The 22,477-nt window shown below is 41.1% G+C and overlaps 1 protein-coding gene across 1 annotated transcript in view; it reads left to right on the top strand.

Moving 5' to 3' along the window:
• Positions 1 to 1,584: 1,584 nt before the first annotated feature.
• Positions 1,585 to 22,477, top strand: part of F13A1 (coagulation factor XIII A chain) — a 162,632-nt gene continuing 141,739 nt past the window's right edge. Inside the window, exons 1-3 of the mRNA XM_029945402.1 lie at positions 1,585 to 1,649; positions 3,622 to 3,773; positions 14,869 to 15,057. Coding sequence (XP_029801262.1) covers positions 3,644 to 3,773; positions 14,869 to 15,057 — 319 coding nt within the window. The 5' untranslated portion in view covers positions 1,585 to 1,649; positions 3,622 to 3,643. The remainder of the gene's footprint in view (positions 1,650 to 3,621; positions 3,774 to 14,868; positions 15,058 to 22,477) is intronic.

Raw genomic sequence — 22,477 nt, forward strand, 5'->3', positions numbered from 1 at the left:
AGATTTGGGACATGTCAGGACACAGATGGGAAATGAGTGCAAGGGGAACACAGAGCTTCCTTGCATGTGCAGGAACCCACACCCCCTAGAGTGTCTCAGAGGTCGGAGTGGGGAGGGAAAGACCTTTGAGGCAAGAGTGGGCAAGCTCAGTGTCTCCAAATGTCAAGTAAATAACCGAATCCTGTCCTTTGGATTTAGTGCAAGCCATTGGTGGGCTTGGGACCTGAGCAGACACCAAAGCCTTCACCAACTGAGCCACCCAGGCGCCCCTAAAATTTTTTTGAAGAGAGAGTGTAAGCAGGGGAGGGCAGAGAGAGGAGGAGAGAGAGAATAATCTCCTCCTCATCTGGTATACCAGAGATCCCAGAAGCTTGCAATGGAGAGGAGAGAGAGGAACAATAGCTTGCGGGGCTGAGGGAGAGTTGTAAAAAGTTTTGGAGAGACTTTCCTTGAAGTTGCGTAAGTGCTAGTAGGAAGCAGCTGCAGGGCAGTGAGAGCTCGAAAATGGAAGGCAGAGAATGGATACATAGCAAGGCCCGGGAGAACCTGAAGATGGAGAAGAGAGAATGGATATGCAGCAAGGCCCTGGAGAAGGTGACATGGACCACAGACAAAATAGCACAGCCCAGTGCACTTGGCCATGGACAAGGGGGTGGGTGGGAGCCTTCTGCACTTACGTGAGAGGAAGAAAGTGGGAAAAGATGGGTAAGTTTGAAGGCAAGTTCATAGATTTGTAGCAGAAAATGTAGAGAATTCCTAACCAATGGCATTTTCCCCCCTCTATGAAATTAGATCAAGGGGCAGGGTAAGAAATTTGAAGACAGTAAAGAAGGTTAAAAATAGCAGTTCTGAAAACAGGAGTTTTAGAGATAGCAAAAACTCAGGAAAATAATATATACATAGAAGAAATTTTTTTTAATTTCTCCTGTTATTTAAAGATAAACCAGAAAGGTCTTCGTGGTTTTCAGGAATGGGGGGGGGGGCAGGGAGGGTGTTATTTTCTAAATTTTTTTGACACTCCAAGTTATTTACTCATCTTCCCCAGGGTTGGGCCTCCCCTCCTGTGGGAAGTCTTGCAGTAAGGTGGTAGCTGAGGTTCCCATGGATGTTTCAAGAATGTAGACCAGGCCCCTCAGCCTTATTTACACAAGAAGGGCATGCTTTATGCATGGTCACAGCTGTCTGTGACCTGTCTGCAAGAGGGCAGACGCGCCCTTCATCCGAGCCACACCAGTGGACCTCAGAATCCTGGAGGGCAGGGCCATTGCCCTGTGCAGGAAGGCCCGTCCAGCCTCTCTGACCAAAGGGCGGGGCCGGGGCTGCAGAACTGGAGGTGGGGATGGCAAGGAGAAGCAGGGCTGGGAACTTGGGAGTTGAGGTGGGAGGTGTGGGTGGGAGGAGGGGCTCACTCCGGAATAACCCAGCAGGGTGGCAGAAGTAAATAGAAAGTCCTAGAAGCTGCTTGGTTTGCTCCAGCTGTCAAGAAGGGGGAGGAGAAAACCCTGTGGGACGGGGGAAGAGGGTGGGGGCTGTTAGGAAGTTATTTAAGAGACAACTCTCTTGTCCTTTTAACTGCGTCCTTTTGAGGAAGTGTCCCTGAGCAGCACAGCGCCAGCCTGAGGCTCGGGCCCCTCGGGAGGGGACCGCAGGTAAGCAGCCGCCCCTCCTGCCCAGGGCCGCAGCTTGGAGCCAGAACCCTGGAGCCAAGGGGCCCGCTGCGTCCGCCCCCTGCCTGGGGTTTCCGGAAATCCCACTGGAGGCTGCTCCGGGTGCCAGGGGAGGGCGCTTGGGGAGGGGTGCTCTCTCGTTCAGTTCTGATCCTAGTCCCCAATCTCCACACCTACCCAGCCCCACTTCCGTCAGAGGGGACTCCTCAGGTTCTCCTCCAAGTTGCCCTGAAGGCACTGTTTGCAAGAAGCCCACTAGCTGGGAATGAGGGACTTAGGAGTGCTCCGCCAAAGGAGGATTGTGGAGGGGCGAGACAGAAGGATGGAGAGAGAGAGGGGGGTTGATAGGGCCAGGGAGGAACACCTGCTCGGCTGGCTCTCTGTCCCTCTGCATCCACTGTTCCCCTCCCAGTGGAAGAGCTGAACTTGAGCCCCTGCCCAGCCCCCACACCCCAGCCACCTGTGAGAAGGGGGTGCTTCTGCCTGCCTGCACTCACCCAGCCAGGCCTGCACAGAACTTTTTTATCCGCCAAGCCCCTGGGGGTCCCCAGCTCTCTGCTTTCTGGGTTCTCTCTCCCAACAGGCCAGTGCCCTGCCTGGCTCTACTCTGTTCTCCCCCAAACCTCCCCTCCAGTAGTGATCCTAAGCCCACCCTTTGTAATTCCCCTCCAGAGGACTGCTTTCGTCCTGCCTTGCCTCCATCATTAACCCTTTCTCCTTGTCCTCTGAGTTCACTGGAGACTTTGTGTCAGTCTGCCTGTAGGTATTTACAGAAATCTATTTAGACTTAAAACTTGCAAACATTGCTGTCTCCTTCCCAGACCAAATACCCTCGTAAGTGGTTCTCTTGTCTCCAGCTGTGTTGCCTTTGCTTCTAGAACAGTCTACTCTGGTTTGCCTGTATAGTGGAAGCTCTTCATCTTTGGAGGGTGTGCTTGGTTTTGAAAAAGAAAAAAAAGCAGCCAAATAACCAAGAGTCATGACTGGGTGATCCAGGTGATCCAGGTGAAAGCTGCATTTGGGTTAGAAACAAGGGCTCCCTTTATGTGGTCAGTCGGTCAACAAGTAGCAACTGGGGAGTGACAGTGGGGTGTGTGGTATTTGAGCTGGCCCTTTGCCTGCACAAACTCCAGAGGAAGGGGAACTAGGCTTGGAGCAAAGGCAGTGTTAGCACCACTGACCAAGTACATTTAGAGAAAGGCTATTTATAGCCTTATTTAAAATTGCACATGTACCCCACCCCACCCCACCCAACGTCCATCTGGTCCATCTGCCTTCTGCTCCGTGTGGTCCTGGCTCCAAAGTAGTGGCCACCTTCTTACACGCCTTTCTGTTTACTTCTGGAAAGTGTGGGCTCCACCCTAACCCTCACTAGACTCTAGGTCAACAATCTTCTGTTTTGTTGTCCGGTGTATCCCAAGTGCCCAGATCACAGCCTGGCACATAGTAGGCCCTCATTAAATATAGGTTGAATTAAACTGCAAACATGAATGCTTTAGAGGATGCTGCTTATCTAGACATAGCTGAATGAGCTTATTCTTAAAAGTAAGTTAGGCTTCCTAAGCCTATGTGAAATGGACATGCATACAGGCATATGACAGTAAACATTTCTCACAAAGATACCGCCTTTAGAGGTAATGAGGGGATAAAAAAAACCCTGCTTTCTGAAATCGTTTACATTTTTCATTTTTCAAATAAGGCCCTCTTCTTCTGCTTTCCATATGTTTTGACAAACAAGAAATCTCCCCGAGATCCTTGGGGAGCTATACTCCATCATTAGACTAATCCTTACTGCCACTTCTCAAGTTTTATTTATGCGAAGCTCGAAATGTGTTGCTCCAGTGCTATCTCACACAGATATGTCTGTTTCTCTATTTTTTGAGTCCTTGTCTCAAATGTAACTCGCCTCACATTCCTTTTCTGTGTCTCCCCCCACGCCCACCCCCATCCCCAGCGAGGAGCTTGTGAAGCTGAGAATGTCAGAGACCTCCACCCCTGCGTTTGGAGGCCGGCGAGCCCTGCCCCGAAACACCTCCAATGCTGCAGAGGATGAGCTTCCCACCGTGGAGATGCAGGGGCTGACGCCCCGGGGCTTCAACCCGCAAGGTACAGGCACAGCCACCGGCTTCTCCCTGCAGGGCTGGCTGGGTCAGCACCCTTTGTCTCCACTTAGCTCCCACAAAAGAGGCTCCCCTGCCAGTGTCTGGTATTAAAGAAAAGACTCCCAAGCCTTCTTTGGAGTGGTCAAAGGACCAAAGATCCAGATTCTTGTCCCAGTTCCGCCACTTAATAGCTGTGTGATCCCAGGGAAGTCACTTTGTCTTTCTACCTCTTGGCTATTTCCTCTACAAAACAAGAGCACTGGCTTAGTGGATGCCTCTTCCAGGGCTACCGTTCTGTTTTTAAAAGTACTCTCTAGCTGGAAGTTTCCACTTCCAAAACATTGTGGCTGTTTTGATTGTCTGGCTTGTGCCTCCTTCCTTCTCCCTCCTCCCTCCTTCCTCTCTCCATCTCTGTGAATTTCAGAGCTGGAAAAAGATGCCAGACTCTGACAGTAATGGAGATGGAAGCCCTCTATTTCTCTCCAGAGCAGCCTGGTGAGCAGGTGAGGCAAGCTGCTCCCCTGCTCTTGCCTCCGCTAATCCCCAGGGACCTGCTCTGGGAGTAGCAGCCAGCAGCTGACCTCCACTCAGCCTTGTCAGCCTTGACGGGGCCCAGGTGCCAACAGTGGCTTGGTGACACAGGCGCCGGTCCTTGGGCCACAGCGGGAACATTCAGACTCATGTCCCTGAATGGCATCTAGCAGGGAGCACTTTTTGTCAGTAGCACACATGCACCAAGCCCGCTTTTGTTCCTGATGGGGCTCTCTGCTAAGTTACACTAGGAGGTGAACACCTACTTGCTGGGGTAGGTGCCCACAATCACTCTATGGTGCATGACTAATTTGCCTTCTCAGAAAGAGATCAGCAGTTGAAAGCAAAAAAAAAAAAAAAAAACCAAAAACAAAAAAAAACTGCAATGCCCATTATTAACAAGTCCAGCAAATCAGAGAACTGCTCGCACATTGTGGACAGGTTTGATTGTGTTAACTCTCACATCTAGACAATTTGATATCCAGTTGTGAAAACAGAGAGAGATCTAGAACCATCCATTAAGGTACCATCCAAATTTGGAGGAGAGAGCTCACAGAAGGCCATCTTCAGTTGAACAGAAAGGTCCAGACAAACTTGTGAACCTGTAGTTCTGAGTTATCTCTCCTAGTTGGGTGCCACATTCTCTACAACTTCACAGGTAGAGCCACAGAACAGAGTTAAAAAGGACTTGCTAATCCTCATGTTATGAGTGAGGGAGGTTTAATCATCTGAAGATTTAATCATCTAAATCCCCATGTTACAGGTGAAAAAACGGAGTCAAAGCAAGTAGTTAATGTTCACTCCTTCACTGCCCAGTCTAAGATAGGATTCCTTCACCCTTCCTTCCTTCCTTCCTTCCTTCCTTCCTTCCTTAGAATGCAAATAAAATTGGAAAGCATGAAGATGTAAATTATCAAGCAGATTACCTTGGTGTATTCAGTTTTCCAGCAAAATTCCCCTCTGGCAGCTCTGGGCCCTGGGCAATGGCAGCCAAGGTGCTAAAACACGGGGCAGGAAGAACAGAAAGAGAGAGGGGCACAGGATCAGTGAGGAGAAATGTGCAGAGACAGAGATATGTAGGAAAGAGCCCTCTGGTCCAGGGCTCAGAAGACCTGGGTTCTGTTTCCACATCTGTCACTTGCTTACTTTGCCACCAAGGGGAGCTTCATTTTCTTTATCAGGGAAATGGAAGCAATATCTACTTCACAGTTGCCATTGTGATCAAATGACCAGTGTCCATGAGACACTGGACCTATAGGACATGACCAACAAATGCTCCTTGATTCGGAAGCAAGTTATCATGCCCTACTAACTCAGGGGTCCCACCCCAGTGAACATTTGTTTCTAAGGGGAACATGTAACCACCTGCAGGGCCTGTCTATCTGAAGTCTGAACAAAATGTTGCTAATAAGAAAACAAAACTTCCAGAGAACTTGAGTAGGTGGGTTGATTTAAAAAAAAATTCTGGGATTACTGGTTTTTGCTTATTTTTGGAGGCATGGGTAGGAAATTATATTCAAGTGAATTATTTGGAAAAATCAGTCATCATTTGCTTGGCAATCATATGTGATTGCCCAAGTGACATTCTGGGATACCTATTACAGGCCTTGGCAGAGGAGTGTTTGTGTCCAATGACTATTTGGACAATGAACGAACAGTCAATCACTGGAGTTGAATGACTCATCAGCCCTAGAGTCATTGTAATCTTATTATTAATAGCATGTTCCAGATTTCACAAATATGCATGCATTTAACGTGAACTAATTGCTACTCACTATGAGAATAAGGTCTCAGAACCCAGGGATCATAGAGGGAAGTTTTAGATGAGTAGAAGAGAAGAAAAATACCAGCATGCAAACCATCAGATCAAGGAGGACTGTCTCCTACTTATCCTTTACATTTCAAATTTCTCTTTAATTATGCTGAAAGCAGGTTTTCTGACAAAAAATACATCCATTGGTCCCAAGTCATTCCCTGCTAAGGCAGTCACAGGATTTAGCTTCCGTCTTCTTGCAGTTTATTCAGTGGCCACTAGGGGCGTCCAAGAGGGCTTGGATCTCCTTGAGCCCCTGTCTGGGGGAAGCCTTGGCTCACAAAGCCCTAAGGCAAACTCACTTCATTTGTTTCAATGGAAGCTTTTCCCAAGTGTCCCTTCAGCAAGCTACTCTTACCAAACGGACTGAGAAGGCAGAGAGGCAAGAGGAGGAAAGGTGGGAAATGGCAGATTTTTCACTTTAAATAGCCCTATGGCAGTCGATATATATAATATATACTGAATGTGAATAATACTCTTAATTCACAGCTTTTGTGAATATTTGCTTAAGACTGACTTTATCCTGCATTTCAGATTGTTTAAACCCACATAAAGTTCCTCCGATCCATTGGCACAATATTTACAAAAAAATTGAAATATTTGAGGTGACAGTGAAACCCCAGAGATCGGAGCAGACAGTTACTGGTGATGTTTGACATCCTCATGTGTTTTTAAGGGTACTTAATGCCCTCTTCTGAACTCAGCTGTAGCTGAGAATAGTATGTGAAAATCTCCTCAGATTTCTGGATTTTCATCTCTTCCTAATAGACTGTTCTGCATGTTCAGTGGTTATTTCTGAAAAATCTCTCTACAGCTTACCTGGTCTCAAAGGTTATTTTAGGAGATATAATGTTTTGGTAGATAACATTATATTCTTTCTTGGTCTGGTTTGACCCCACATTATTAACCATAGGCAATCATTTGCAATTGTAATTATAATCCATATTGGACAAATCTAATGTGATGAATCCAAACTGGAAAACAAGCCTGGATTTCTAAAAAAAAAAAAAAAAAAAAAAAAAACACAAAAAAAAACACCAAAAAACAAAAACCCAAATGGAGGACAGATCTAGAATCTTTGAAGCTAATGGGGTCTTGTGCCTCTTAGCATCTCTTCCTTCCCACCTCACTCCCTGTCAGAACCAGATCAACTAGTTAGCTAATTAATTATAAATCTTTCCTTTATGCCGAATAAACCTCTCTGGATTGAAGGCTTTAAAAGAATAAGAAAGGCATTTAATGTATGATCCAGAAATGAGGTTATATAGAATCACTTCATTCTTTCATTTGGTTTGTGTAAAAGCATTTAATGATTGCCACATATGTGTCAGGAACTATGCTAAGTTCTCTCTGGGAACCCAGAGATGAGTAAGCCAATCCCTGGCCTCAAGTAGCTCTCCATCTGGTAGATGAAATAGACACAGAAAAGATCATTGAAATTCCATGCCAAAAAAAATGGTGTAACAGAAATTATGCCTATTGCAGCAAAAGAACAGAAAAAGGAATGACATGGTGTGGGTACAGTGCGAAAGAGTGGTGGAAGGCTTTGTGACAAAAGGACATGTGAGTTGGGTCTCAGAGAATGAATAGGAATCTTCCAGGCAGACAAGTACATGGGAACAGCATTTCTAGCAGAGAGAATAGTATATATCAAGTAATGGGGATGTGGTGGGGGATGAGCCTGGGGAGAGTAGGCAGGGACCTATTGTACACTGAGGTACACTGAGACCTTACCTTTCCTCCTGCAGATAAAGGAAGACTTGCAAAGTATTCTAAATAGCAAAATGACATCATCAGAGTTATGTTTCATGGAGGTAATTCTAATGGTGAGAAGAAAATGGAGAGAAGGAAATATATTTGGAGGCTGCTGTTGAGATACTTCCAGCAAAAAGAGAGGTAGACCAGACAGATTTCAGTCCCTGGAGATGATGCCAGCATCACTGCTTACTCCAGGTTCCTCTGAGAAGCTAAGCATTTCTTATACAGTTTATGGTACAAGACATTTTAATAGCAACAGTTAAAAAACAATAAGGTGTGGAGTACCTGTGCGGCTCAGTTGGTTAAGTGTCCGACTTTGTTTCAAGTCATGATCTTATGGTCCATGGGTTCGAGCCCCTTGTCAGGTTCTGTGCTGACAGCTCAGAGCCTGGAGCCTGCTTCTGATTCTGCATCTCCTTCTCTGTCTGCCCCTCCTCCACTCACATTCTGTCTGTCTCTCTTGCTCTCAAAGGTAAATAAACATTTAAAAAAGTTTAAAAAACACAATAACCTGCTTCTTAAAAAAATGGTTTTAATCATTCTAATTAATGATACTTTAAATTTTGGAGTATCCAAAAGAAATATTAGAAAGGAACATTTATCCTGTTGTTTCAACAATAAACAGACCTATTTCCTCATGGACAGTACTTATGCCTACAGTTTGGTAATAATATTACCAAAGATTGCATGGGGATTTCAATTCACTAGGGTATTTCTAGGATATGAACCTAAACATTTAACTTATTTCAAGATTCCATCTGTGACAGGTATAATCATTCTCTGAAGAATATTTTTACAACCTAAGGAGAAAATAATCTACTTTTTTTCATATTAGGGAAAGGGTAGGAGGACCAGGAGGCAGCTGGCTCATGAGGACAGATTTTTTTTTTTTTAACCAGTCCATTTTCTGATATGTTTGGAATTAGGCTAAATTGTGTTAGGTAGACTTTTTGAAAGCTGTCACTTTGAAAGAGCAAGCTGCCAACTTTCCAGCTACAATATCTCTCTAAAAAGAAAAAAAAGTAGCTTAGCAATGAGTGGCTCCATTTTGCCAGGAACTGGGTTTGGACAAGGAGAAGCAAATTCATTTCCTGTTTATGGCAAATGGATCCTGGATGAGAAGGCTCTTTCAATCAAAACTATGTCTCATTAATCCACTAGGCAAAGCAGAAGTCAGTATGCCAGCTTAATGAATGTTTACTAAGTGTTTACTACATGAAGAGGGACAGCACTGACCAAAATGGACAATAGAAAGAACTATGACATTTTTATATCTATGCTCAATTTTTATGCCCAAAATCTGTAGAGCGATGCCTATTGCTAGGTATTGTAAACACTGGATACAAAGCTTGATCTGTGCTGACTGTCCATAAGCAATGCAAGAAATGTTGTTTCATCAGTAGTTTGGGGACCTCACCTTATCCCCAGTGCTCTGGCCAACCCCTAGCAAATCCATAGAGCTATGCTGTCCTTTATTTCTCCCTCTAAAGGATAAACCACTCGGCTGGTTACCTTTCCATATGTCTTGTCCATTTGACTAAAGTCTACAACATTGGTTTTTTAAACTCTCAGACTCTCAGTGTCATTTTTAATCTTCCATGTCCTGGTCAAGTTTTATTTTTTTTTAATGAAATGTTTTCCTTGGTTTAAATTATTTTAATATGGGCTTTTATTTTAAGAGATTAGAAAGGGAAATCTCACTTATCATTGCCTTGGTTTTTCCCGACATAGAGCACAACGGTAATTTTCCATGATTTTTTCCCTTTTTTCCTGTAGGCACTGACCTATTGGAGGGTTATTGCAGTAAAGAATGAAAAGACTATTTAGAAAAAATTAGAATTTTTTAAAACTCCATACTTAGAATAAGTGTTATCAAAATTATAACATTGTAGACTACATTATCTTAAAATGAATTATTCATGTATATGCTAATATATGTTTATTTTATATATTATTGTTACTTAATTCATGTTTATAAGTACATATTTAATATATATTTATGTGACAAATATAAATATGTATTTTTTCACTATGAAACCATAGATTTTTTTGGCTTGTGTTTTATAGACTCAAAAGAATCTATTAGTACTCTTGCTTACCTTTTGTTAAAAGCAATATGAGAATTATGCACTATCAGGGCATGGCATTTTTATTCCAGTCTGAAATAAAAATGCTGCTCTAGAAACCTCATGTTATAAAACTGCAGATCACTATCTTCAACACTGTACAATATATAATATACTGTACACATACATATACAATATACTACATATAGTCCTGAAACTAGTATCTGTTAAGAATGAAATTGTCTGATAAATAACATTTAAAGGACTCGTGATTAATCTTATGATAAATAAAATATCCATTCTATGATGAATAACCAAGTCCAAGCTCCAAATTTTCAGGCATTACATTTGTTTAAAGTGAAAAGTGGCATATTTCTGATGGTTTCTTTTTACATTGTCCCAGGTACAGTCAAGATGAGATCTTGTCCTCAAGTGGCTTACTTACAGGTTCATAGATTAAGTGGCCTATAACAAGATAACACAAAGTGCTTAATGATAATAAATTTGTATTAAAAAAAGGAAAAATATTCTGGGAATAAAGAGGAAAAAATTATTTCATCTACCTGTGGAAATGCAAGAAAAGCAAATCTGTCTTCTCAGAATACCACCCCCGTTTTGCAGAAGAGAAAACGGAGGCGCAGAAAGTTTGTATAACTTGTTCAAAGTCATGGCGATAGTAAGTGCCAGGACTGGGATTTGAGTCCAGCCCATCTGGCTCAAAAATCTTTACTCTTATCCACTACGCTATTCTCTTCTCTTAATAATAACAATGATAATACAATGAAAATAATTTGTGAGAACTTACTAGGTCCTGGACACTGTGCTAAAGCACTTTACATGCATTTTTTCATTTAATCCTTACATGAACCCTGTAAAGCAAGCATTCCATCGTCTTTTTAAAGGAAAAAAAAAACCTGAGGCTTAAAGAGATTAAATAATTTCTCTGAGGTTGCACAATTAGTAAGTAGTGAAGTATCACCTAGAATATATTCTACAAAGGTGATCTCCAAAAAAAATAGTTCCCAAGGGCATTTAAGTTCGGAAAACATGGCACCTGTAGGATAATTACAATGTCTATCAATATATTAAAGTCTCCCATAAATCCTGCAGGAATCCTGATTAACTTTGGTTAAGCCAGAATTTCCCAAATTGGCTTAACTGTGGAACTCTCATCTCCCAATACATATCAATATCCCCCAGAAGTAGCACTGTGTTCACTACTTCAAGGATAGACTGACTTTAACCATGCTCACTAGACATTAGCCAAATTCACCAGATAGGCTCATAGAACTAGAAAGCCAGAGTTTTCATTTGTAATAAGAATAAAACTAGTGAGAGTCGGATACTGTAAAACAAAACAAAACAAAACAAAAACAAAACCGGAAAACCTTGAATTTCTCTTTCCAGCTTTATATTTCCCTTTGGCAAGACTGCTGGGGAAACCAAGGCATCATGCTAACATACTTGTTTTCAGGGGCACATTATCATGGAAGCGGAGGTGGGATGAGATGAGACAAATCCCGGCCCCAGGACCAGTGCTTCATCACCTGGAGGCAGATATGACTCGCCTCATCCTTCACCTGGAGAGCTGCAGCAGCCTCTCAGCTCACCTGCCTGCCTCCAACACCGCCACCATCCATTCCTTTTCTTACTCTGTCATCAGAAGCAGATGAAATTTATATACATAAATCCAATCATGTCAGTTAGCTATTTCAGGTTTTTCACTGGATCCCCAAAGCAGTTAAAATCCAAATTCCTTAACCTGGTCTACAGGGCTTGCATTAGCGGCTCCTGCCTCCTCTACGTCTGTGGTCCCACTAGCACACTCCAGCCAACCAATCATGCTTCAATTTCTTAAGTAAACCACACACCCTCTTGCCTCAGTCTTCACTCATCCCCCTCTCTCCCTGAAACATCCTTCCCGCCCCCTTTTCTACCTGAAGAACTTTCTGACCACTGCTTATAAACCTCACTTTTCCAAAATGCTACCTTAATCCCCACCTCCCAAATCTGAGTTGCAGGTTCCCTATAACTTCCAAATACCTTGTGCCACCTTATCAGAATATTTATGGTGCTTTGTCATAACTATCTTTTCAAGTTTTAGTATCTACCACTGTGCATTTATCTAGTTTGTATGTATTAGGCAGTGACCTAATCAGCATTTATATTCATATCTTGAATGGCAACATAAAATGACATGCATAAAATTCCTGGAGGACAGCAAGTTGGGGAGAATATTAAATATATTGAATATATGCTTAGGGTCTAAAATTACATTAAGAGCTTAGAACAATTAACCAAATTCAGTAAGATGAAATTCAGTATGGATACATGTGGAGCTTTAAAACTGAGCTGCAAAGAAGAAAACCTTTGCATAGATATGGCGAAATAGAAACATGGGTGAGTGGTTTCTAAGGGTCTAGACTGAATCCTAATCATAGAAATGACACCAAAATGTATTTTTAAGGCTTTTGCTTTATCAGAAGCTTCATTTTGATCAATAATAAGGTACAATTATTTAAAATGCTAATGCTATCTTGGGCTGAAATAATAGAAATATGCTATTTATTTGGAAAGATGTAGCAGTCTTATTGTTTTTCATTGGGAATTTATAAAATGGAATATATTCCAGAACAGACTAGTGGGTAAAAGTTCTGGAAAAGAACAATTGAAGAAATAGTGAATGTTTTAGTCAAAGGAATAGAGAGAAGTAGAGAGAAGCCTGCACCTACCTAGGAGCACCAGATGGGATGAATAGGATGTATTCTATATTTATCCAGAGGTCAGACCAAAATCCATGGTTAGAAAAATTACAAAGAAGGAAATGTCAGTTCATCTTAAGGAGGGTTTTCAAATAATTAAAATTGTTTAAAAATGGACTGTTTGCCTTGCAAGAGAGTGGGATTCCCATTCAGATGAAGACAAAAAGCCTAAGCCTTTGGGCTTTCAAAACGTTTATGCAATACATAGGCCTATCAGATGCTCTAGAAAGTACCTTTGCCCTCAGAGATTCTGTGAGGCTATAATATCAGTGCATTCCTTCCTATCATGCTGATGAATGGAGAACTGATTAAGCCCATTTTTGAGGATTAAGTTTTTTGACATTTAAACAAAATGAAACGTTATGGAAAAGCATAGTACCAAGAAAGATGACCAGATGAGTTGATTACTAAGGTCTTTTTCAACTAAGACATTTATGATTCTCCAGCGCTTTGTGATGCTGGCTTAACATGGAGGATTGTGACCTTAATAAGGCCCGAGAACTTAGGGGAAAGGCAGCTTAGAAGAGAGAGGTCTAGAGAATTAAACATCTTCCACCCACAGCATAATGGAAGGAAAGTGCCCTTTAGGGGACCATGTTCAGGGTTCTGCGATGGGGTAAAAATAAAACTGTATCTTGCACTTTCTATGTGCAGTAATTTCACAGTCACAATAACCCACTGAGCACCACACCAACCATCAGAGTTTCTATTTAAGCTAGCCACAAGTAACACTATGGCCCCACTATGTGCCAGGCATACTACCAGAGCTGTTGTCATGTCACAGCATTGAAGCTTTGTAGAAATTCTCAAAGTATTAGTATCCTCATTTGAAAGGTGAGAAAAGTCAGCTTCTGTGAGGCAAAATCCCATACCTAAGTAATTAAGAGGCCTGAGATTCAAACTCAGGATTACCTGGACTTTGAAATAATCAAGAATGTTTCAGGTATTCCTAGACTTTAGAGCTGGAGAGTATCTTAATGAGCCCAACTTCTTGATTTCAATTATGAGACAAAAATGAGGCCAGAGGGGACCAGGTGCCCTGCCCAGGACTCCTGTAGCAAAAGAAGGCACTGGAGTCCTTGAGAGTGATGCTCTGGCATGATAAAGGCTCAGCAGCTGCGCAAACTGTGTTCACAGCCATGAGGGCAAAGCATGCAGCAGACGGGGTCAGGGAAGGGGTGGGTATGTAGGAAGCTAGGATACACCCATCAGCGTCTCTCCTGAATTCCCCTATAGAACTCCAAGTGTGCACACGAAATCTGTCTCTAGACTAGATCTTGCAAACTACAGTGTAGATGGGTAGACTTCCCTCTGTATTCAGTGATCATTTGCAGAGGGAATGGAAGAGGGGAGCTAGCTGTTATCCAGTGCTATCATTCCTCAAATAAGTGTATAACTGACATATACTCTCCCAATTTCAAAAACCAAAGGAAAATCTATAGATATTTGCAGCAGACCATGGTTTGACTTCCAGACTGGTCATTTGGGAGCTAGGGGAATGTGAAGCTTGTTTCTGCACGTTCAAAGTGGAAACAGTTACATCTGTCTCAACGACATGTCAGTATCCTTTCTCCATACTTGTCCTTTCTTTCTTGCCTTTGAGGGATCAGATCTACTTTTAGAAATACAAAAGGAGGGGTATTTGACCCTGTCTGAAATAAGAGGAGAATTTTGGATTAAAGGTTAACTTTGTCCTTGTAACATCTCTTTGAGGATTTGTCATATTTGATTCTTCCCTTTTTAAAGATAAGAAAATTGAAGTGGCTATACGCTGCTTATCCCTAGTTAGTGACATAGTGAGTTGGTAGCCATGATGGTGAGCACCTGTCATCACAAAAGAACCATGGGCCTAGGAATGTGAAGACTTGAACTCTGGTCCTAGTTTCTCTGTACCTAGACCTGCATGGGAGGCATCATCAACACTGCTGTCTATCCCAAAAAGTGTCCTGTGGTATAAAATGAGATCAGAGGGGGGAAAGCTTTTAAAATCCTCTTTAAATCAAGAATGTCACAAGAGACTGACCCCTAAATCTACTAGCCTCCTGTAGATAGTTCTAGCTAATAGACTTCATTACCTGCTTCTACAAGAAAAGACAATCTGTTTGTTTGAGTTTATGGTTAAACCAAAGTTACTCAATGGTTTCCGTTAATTGTTTTCTTTGTGTGTAGACTACCTTAATGTCACACAAGTCCACCTGTTCAAAGAGAGATGGGACACCAATAAAGTGGACCACCACACGGACAAGTATGAAAACAACCACCTGATTGTACGTAGAGGACAGTCTTTCTTCATCCAGATCGACTTCAATCGTCCATACCAACCCGGAAGGGATTTCTTCAGAGTGGAATATGTCATTGGTAAGTGTGATATCATCACATCATGATGGTCAGGATACCATGGGTTGCAGAGTAGAAAGGGATCCAGGTGCATTTTTTTTGTGTTATTTCCTAGAATTATACTTTGACAATCAGCTGTAGCTGGTACTGTGTCCAGCCCCAGGACCACCTTACACTCTAAGATGGTCTGTATAAGGCCACACATCAATAATTTGGGCCTACCCAGGTAAAAACCTTATATACTAAAAGTGAGTATAATTATTACAAAATATTGGTTAATTAAATTATTATTCACAAATGGCTTTGCCATTCTATAGTGTGGCTTTTAGTTTATCAGCTCTTCCCTTATGATTTCATTGCTTTTATGTACCAAAATTATTTGTAATTCTTAGTACATAACCTCCATACAAGCATTTCTCAAAGTTTGTTTTGCTCTAAACTACATCCATGAAATGGCTCATGAAATATAGAAATACTTTAGTGAAATAAAGTTTACTAAATATTTGTACTCTAATCTTTTGTAGGTTGACAATACACATTAGCTTAACTCTTCTGGGAAGTACCATTTAAATCTGTTTGGCTCAGTGTTTCCCCAATTAATTTTATCCTGGAACCCTTTAAGTTAATAGCTATTAATATTTGACACATTTTAGTAAATATTTATCTAGAAATTTATAAACATAAGAATTAAACACATGCACAAAAAAGCAAATATCAGAAAAGCTGTCTATATAATCCTATACATAAATACAATAAAAATTAGGCAATCCAATCAATAATCACTGAAAGGAACATGATTAAACTCAGCAGCTGTTTTTTAAAAAAGAAGACTTTAAATAAAACAAAAGTAAAAGAAATCTCCTCAATTATAGTAAAGATTATTTACCCCAAACCAACAACTTTTGATATCTTAAGTGGCAAAAAATTCATTTAATTGTAATCAGAATTTAGGTGGAGATACCTGCTATTGCCACTCTCTTGTTGTTACTGTTAAGCATTGCTTTAAGGATTTCAGCAAATAAAATTTAAGAGAAATAGCCTATAGATACTGGGAAAGAATAAAATTACATATATTGCTAATGCTATGATTGTATACATAGAAACCCCAACAGTTTCAAGGAAAAAAGCACAGTATTAAGAAAAGTAAGTATGGTGGGGTACCGGGGTGAAGTCAGTTAAGCGTTTAACTTCAGCTCAGGTCATGATCTCACAGTTCGTAGGTTCAAGCCCTGTGTCAGGCTCTGTGTGTGTGTGTGTGTGTGTGTGTGTGTGTGTCTGCCCCTCCCCCATTCATGCTCTGTTTCTCTCTCAAAAAGTAAATAAACATTAAGAAAAGATAAAACTGGTAAGATGGCTGATATAAAATAAATATCAAAATGTCAATAACTTTTCTCTTTAGCAGTATAGAAATAGAAATAAGAAAAAATATTTCACATATGAAAGTTACTAAAACTATGAAATGTAAAAATAAAATTTAAAAAACAAGACACACAATGCAAATAAAGCAGCTATTAAATCTTTAAAAAAGACATGAAAAACCAATAAAAAGACAAATACATTTTTGGACGTGATATCTCAAATTTTTTAGGTCTCCCCAAATTAGTTTGTAAATATAGTGCATTTCCAATTGGAATCCTAATAGAGAATTTTTTTTGTCTTGAATATAATAACAGAGTTTATTTGTAAGATTACTTGACAATAATGAAGAAAATGGTACAAAGTAAGAATGAAGAGTAGAGCATTTTCTATCAGATGTATATATTAGAAAATACTATCAGAAGTATTTCATGGAACAGAATCCAGAATCCAGAAATCGATCTCAGTGTGTAAGATTACTTAATATAGTTGTTGGTTTCATGGAGTAAGAAAAGTACATGGGATTTTTTATAATAGTTTATTGTCAAATTGGTTTCCATATAACACCCAGTGCTTCTCCCCACAAGTGCCCCCCTCCATGACCATCACCTCCTTCCCTTCTCCCCCTCCCCCTTCAGCCCTCGATTCATTTTAATATTCAATAGTCTCTTGTTTTTTTTTGCTTGTTGTTTTAATAAACAACTAGTTGCTGAATACTGTAAACTAGTATTTTACATCTTGGTATTTTAGTATATATATGTATATTTATATTGGATGTATATATTTGTTACATGTAAGTATATACACTTAACACATTTTTGTATTTAATATACTTATCTATACATGTATAATATATTATATATATTATTTTACATGTATATATATTTGGTTTATACTACCAAGATAGCACAAATGACCATATATTTGAACAAATGACCAAAATATAAATATCACAAGTGAAATTAATGGATAAAAGACAGAGCTGGAAAAATATTCAGAACATACATCTGAGATAAAAGGTTAATGTAGAAAAAAATCTCCTACAAATTGACACTCTGAAGACAAGCCATAAAAAAATAGACAAGTGATACAAAGAGACAATTCACAATAAAGAAAATCCAGATAACCTGTAATCATATGAAAACATGCTCAAATTCATCAGTAGACTGGGAAAGCCAAAGTCATTTCTATTCAACAGGCAAAAACTTAGGAAAAAACTGTAATATCTGTTGCTGGCATGCATATCGAGAAAAACATACCTTTCTGATAATAAATGTATAATTTCATAACCTCCTTAGGATGCAATTTGGCAGGATTAGTCAATATTAAGAGGACAATTGTCTTTGAGCTAGCAACTCCACTCTTAGAAATCTATACCAGAGGTATTTAAAATCTAGTTTTTAAAGATGGCTGTTATTTACTGCAGCATTATTTATAGTGGCAAAAAAATGAAACATAGAAATAAAAATCTCTTACTAATGGAATGGTGGATATATTCACACAGTGAATTGTTACTGTTAAAAAAAGAGGGAATTAGACCTGTGCCAGATGATTTCAATAGAGGTAGTGGTGAGGAAACGAGACGTGAAGGCGTACGTGTGGTCTCCTCTGCATGCACGTAACTCATGGTGCGTGGGTCTGTGCACTGTTGTGAGTGCAGGGAAGAAAGAGTAAGAAGCACACACGGAGGTGATGATATGCCGTCGTTGGCGGGAGCGTAGGAAGGAGGAAGAAGCAAAAGGAAAGGTAAGCTAGTGAGGAAGAGAGGAAAAAAAGCAGCATGATTATATGATTATATATGTATGCATGTAGGTAAAATTATTGATCTATGTGGAGATACACATATGTATATGTATAATTTATATGTACATCTATCTATATATACATTATATATATAAAGAAATTACAAATAATAAAATCAGAGCTAAAAGTAAACAGTGCTTCCTTACAAAAAAATCCCTGACCCCTGACTACTTTGGGCATGCGGTTTGTTCTCTCCTTTCCAGTGCAAAGGCACACCTACATGTGGGGAAATTGGGTGCAGCCAGAGTGGAAGTGGGGGAGGAGGAAAGGATCCCTGAGCCAGAATGAAGGTCACCCGTTCGACATGTGGGTTCTGGGCAGAGCCGTTTGTGATCCCAATTGTGGGGTGAGGGAAAGGAAAACAAGACCACTGTTCCTGTATGTTAAGTGAAATGTAATAACCACAGTTTCATTACATTTAGGGAGCAGACTATTATTGTTCATATTTTTAAACAACGATTACTTCAGATGAGAAAAGATGCCACAGCTAATATTTTTCACAGTATTTTAAAATCTGATGAAAATTTATTTTTATTTCTTTCCCTAAGTTCATTTATCTCTTTCGAGTGTGTGTGTGTGTGTGTGTGTGTGTGTGCACACCTTTATAATATAATGATCACTCCATGAGACTCAGTGAACACACTTTTGAAGTTCTGTCCCCAGTTTTGCCCCGACTACACAAAAATTTTATCTCCTTTACAGCCAAGTATTTAGTGCAGCAAGGAGGGAGGAAAGCTTTGTCCTGGAAGTGGACTTGAATGAGGTCTGAGGCTCTTTCCCACAGACCGTTCAGAAAAGAGCTATGATAATGGAAGTCTTAGGAAAACTGACAAGGTGGCACGAGGTGGGGTTCCCAGAGAAGCTGCCAGCCACCCGGGGCAGGATGCCTTGTCCTGGGGGGAAGATGGGCGCTCCCACAACAACCTCCCAGTGAGCTTGTGAATCTTTTACAAAAGGCATAATATTACTTTTGTTCCTTCAGTAACAAGGTGGGGTAGGGGGGAGCATAATGAATTCGCCTTTGAGATAAAAATCTATATATTTTAAAAACCAACATGTATTCTAAATCCTCCTTAGAGCCCATGATGTGTACCTTCAGAGTTAAGCTGTATTCCAATATGTGTAGCCCATAATAGCTGTTATTACATTTGAGGATTTTGTATTTCTAAAGTTACTGCAGAAAAAAGGAAAGACAACTAACAAAATTCCACATTCTACTATTTAGTGCATGAGAATTCAAACACATTTCTAAAGGCCTATAAAAGAGCAATGATAGAGGATTTATTCCAGGTGGTGTCCTTTGTGTGTCCTGTGTCATTCAGGGGGTGCCACAACCGCCTGAGGTTTCTTCGCCGATGGTAGGACCAAGAATGAAAAAAAAGCACATCGTGGAATACTCATGGGGCTCAGAGATTTTTTTCTTAAAATGCAATATTTCTTTCAATAGGATTGAATAAAACCATGAAAATTGAATATTAAAAGTGATATGGTAATGAGAAGAAACAAGTATCAAATTGGAAATGAAATTAAGCACAAGAACTTATACATGCAGGTGCACCTCCATTTCAGGAAACATAGAAAGTGGAAATAGTAATTTAAAAAACAGAAAAGAGAGAGGCACCTGAGTGGCTCAGTTGGTTAAGCGTCCAACTTCAGCTCAGGTCATGATCTCACGGTTCCTGAGCTTGAGCCTCACGTCCAGGTCTGGGCTGACAGCTCAGAGCCTGGAGCCTGCTTCAGATTCTGTGTCTCCCTCTCTCTCTCTCTCTCTGCCCCTACCCCACTCACGCTCTATCTCTCTCTGTCTCTCAAAAATAAATAAACATCAAAAATTTAAAAAAAAACAGAAAAGAATACTTCACAAAAAATAACACATTATAAATCTCTTCAAATATTTCTTTTAAAGTGTTTATAACATGATTAGATTTATCAGCAAAAATCAATTTATGCACTACTTTCAAGGAATACAATCATGGCCTAGAGCTAGCTATTATTATATTAAAAACACAAAAAAGTAACTTTACACTTAACTGTTTCCAGTTTGCTTAATTCCTTATTATTGTTCCCTTCTCTTTCCCCATAACTGTATGTAAGATGAGCTGGGATGTGTTAACCCACTGGAATTTCCTTTTTAAACATTTATTTATTTTCGAGAGAGAGAAAGCTCAAGCAGGGGAGGGGCAGAGAGAGAGGAGGACAGAGAAACCAATGGCTCTGAGCTATCAGAACAGAGGCCAATGTGGGGTTCGAACTCACAAACGGTGAGATCATGACCTGGGCTGAAGTCAGACGCTCAACCAGCTGAGCCATCCAGGCATCCCTGAAGTTATATTTTGTTACTGTCTCCAGAACCTAGGTCACGGGATTTATTTTAAGTGACTCTGCCTTTAAATCAAGTTTTTCTTTCTTTCTTTATACTTAAACATTTAACTAAATAAACTCTCTTGGATGGGCCCAGCTTAGTGCTTTGTTTACTGGGTCCTCTGGTTAGAGAAGGTGAACAGGGGAATTAGTGTGTCTTCTTGGCCACGGTTTTCTGTGCTTTGACAACTGCATTCATTAGTTGCTGGCGGAGCACAAGTACTTCTGTGACTTTGGTGGGATGTGTTGATGAATTTGAGGAGGTGCGTGTTCCTGGTAATGTCTATGGAACCTTTTCTTTCTTTCCACCTCTGAGCCTAATGCCATGACAAATCATGAAAGGAACAGAGCAGGAATAATGCTAGGTTTTGCTACCCTGCAGCTGCAGCAGTAAGAACTCAGGAAAGGCTCGTGGTGCTGCTCTGTTACACCTTAACACAGGGTCCCTTACTTGTTTGGTATTCTGTTGAGAGAGAGTCATTCTGAGCAAAGAGTTTTGAGTAGGATTCCTTACCAGCCATCCCTCTCAAAGCAGCCCTACTTGGTGAGCCCTCCAAAAAAAGACAAGAAAAAGACACAGTTCATGAACGAGTTCCTTCCTCCCTGGGCTCAGTCACAGCAGCCCAAAGTGTGCAGGCCAGCACCTGGCAGATCCTCTCAGTTCCGCAGTGGCTCCCACAGATCCAGGCTTCACATTTCTGGTTATGACAGAAAGAAAAGGGGAGACATGCCCCCAGCAAAGCCTGCTTCTCCCATCAGGACAACGAAAGCTTTCCCAGAATCTTCCAGCAAACTATTCATGTCTCATTTGCCACCCTTATCTGTACGAGAAACCGTGAGATTGTTTCATTTTTCTAGTGTCTTCAGAGGAAAGGAACGGGGGTGCTAAGAGCAGGTGCTGGTGGACGCCCCGTGGTGCGTGCCAGAAGCCCCTCCCTGCTTCACCATCCCCCCCGCCCCCCCCACCCCCCCCCACCCCCGGCGTCTGGAAGTGCAGCTCTCACTGGGGGCACACTAAGGGCGTTCGTCCTGAGCCCAGGCATTTACAGGACAATATCAACTGCACATATTCCATATATTCTGCATTCTTTTTTAAATACTTTTATTCACTTTTGAGAGAGAGAGGGAGAGAATGAGCAGAGAAGGGACAGAAAGAGAGGGGAGGACAGAGGATCCAAAGTGGGCTCTGTGGTAACCGCAGCAAGCTCAATGTGCGACTTGAACTCACAAACCTTGAGATCATGAGCTGAGCTGAAGTCGGATGCTCAACTTACTGAGCCACCCAGGCGCCCCCATATTCTGCATTCTTAATCATGTGAAACATTGAAATATCCTCAAGGCTTCAATATTTCTATTCCACTCATTTCTTGAATAACATTAATAGAAAGTCTGTCTGGGGTGTCAGACTCTGATGCATTGGGGGTGATATTTAAAATTCTCAGTGGGGGGGTTCAAGATTGGAGAGAGAGTTAGAACCTGGATCAGGGCAGCTGTTGTACAATGGAGAAGATGGATGGGGTTTGAGGAACATTTCGGGGGCAAAATCCACAGAATTTGTGATTCGCAGTCTATTCAAGCAGAGGGGAGGAAAGAGTCAGGCACAGCTCCTGGGTTGCTGGGTTGTGTGACTATAACAATAGAGGCTGGCAACTCCAAACGGGATAAAGAATGCACGGAAATTGGGAGAAAAGGGTGAGTGTGGGAAACAATAATGATGATAGTGATTCCTACTGATAATTCAGTCACCAGTACTGGGAACCGTGCAGAGGTGCTGTGTACTTTGCATTTAATGCTTCAGGCACGCCTGAGGGCATGAGACTATGGTCATACCCATTTTTCAGATGAGATGAGGGTTGGAGTGGTACAAGTAACTTACTCAAGGTCACAACTGAAGAGTGCTAAGGCTGCAACTTGATCCTGG

The sequence above is a fragment of the Suricata suricatta genome, chromosome 7, assembly GCF_006229205.1.
Source record: "Suricata suricatta isolate VVHF042 chromosome 7, meerkat_22Aug2017_6uvM2_HiC, whole genome shotgun sequence".
Lineage (NCBI taxonomy): Eukaryota > Metazoa > Chordata > Mammalia > Carnivora > Herpestidae > Suricata > Suricata suricatta.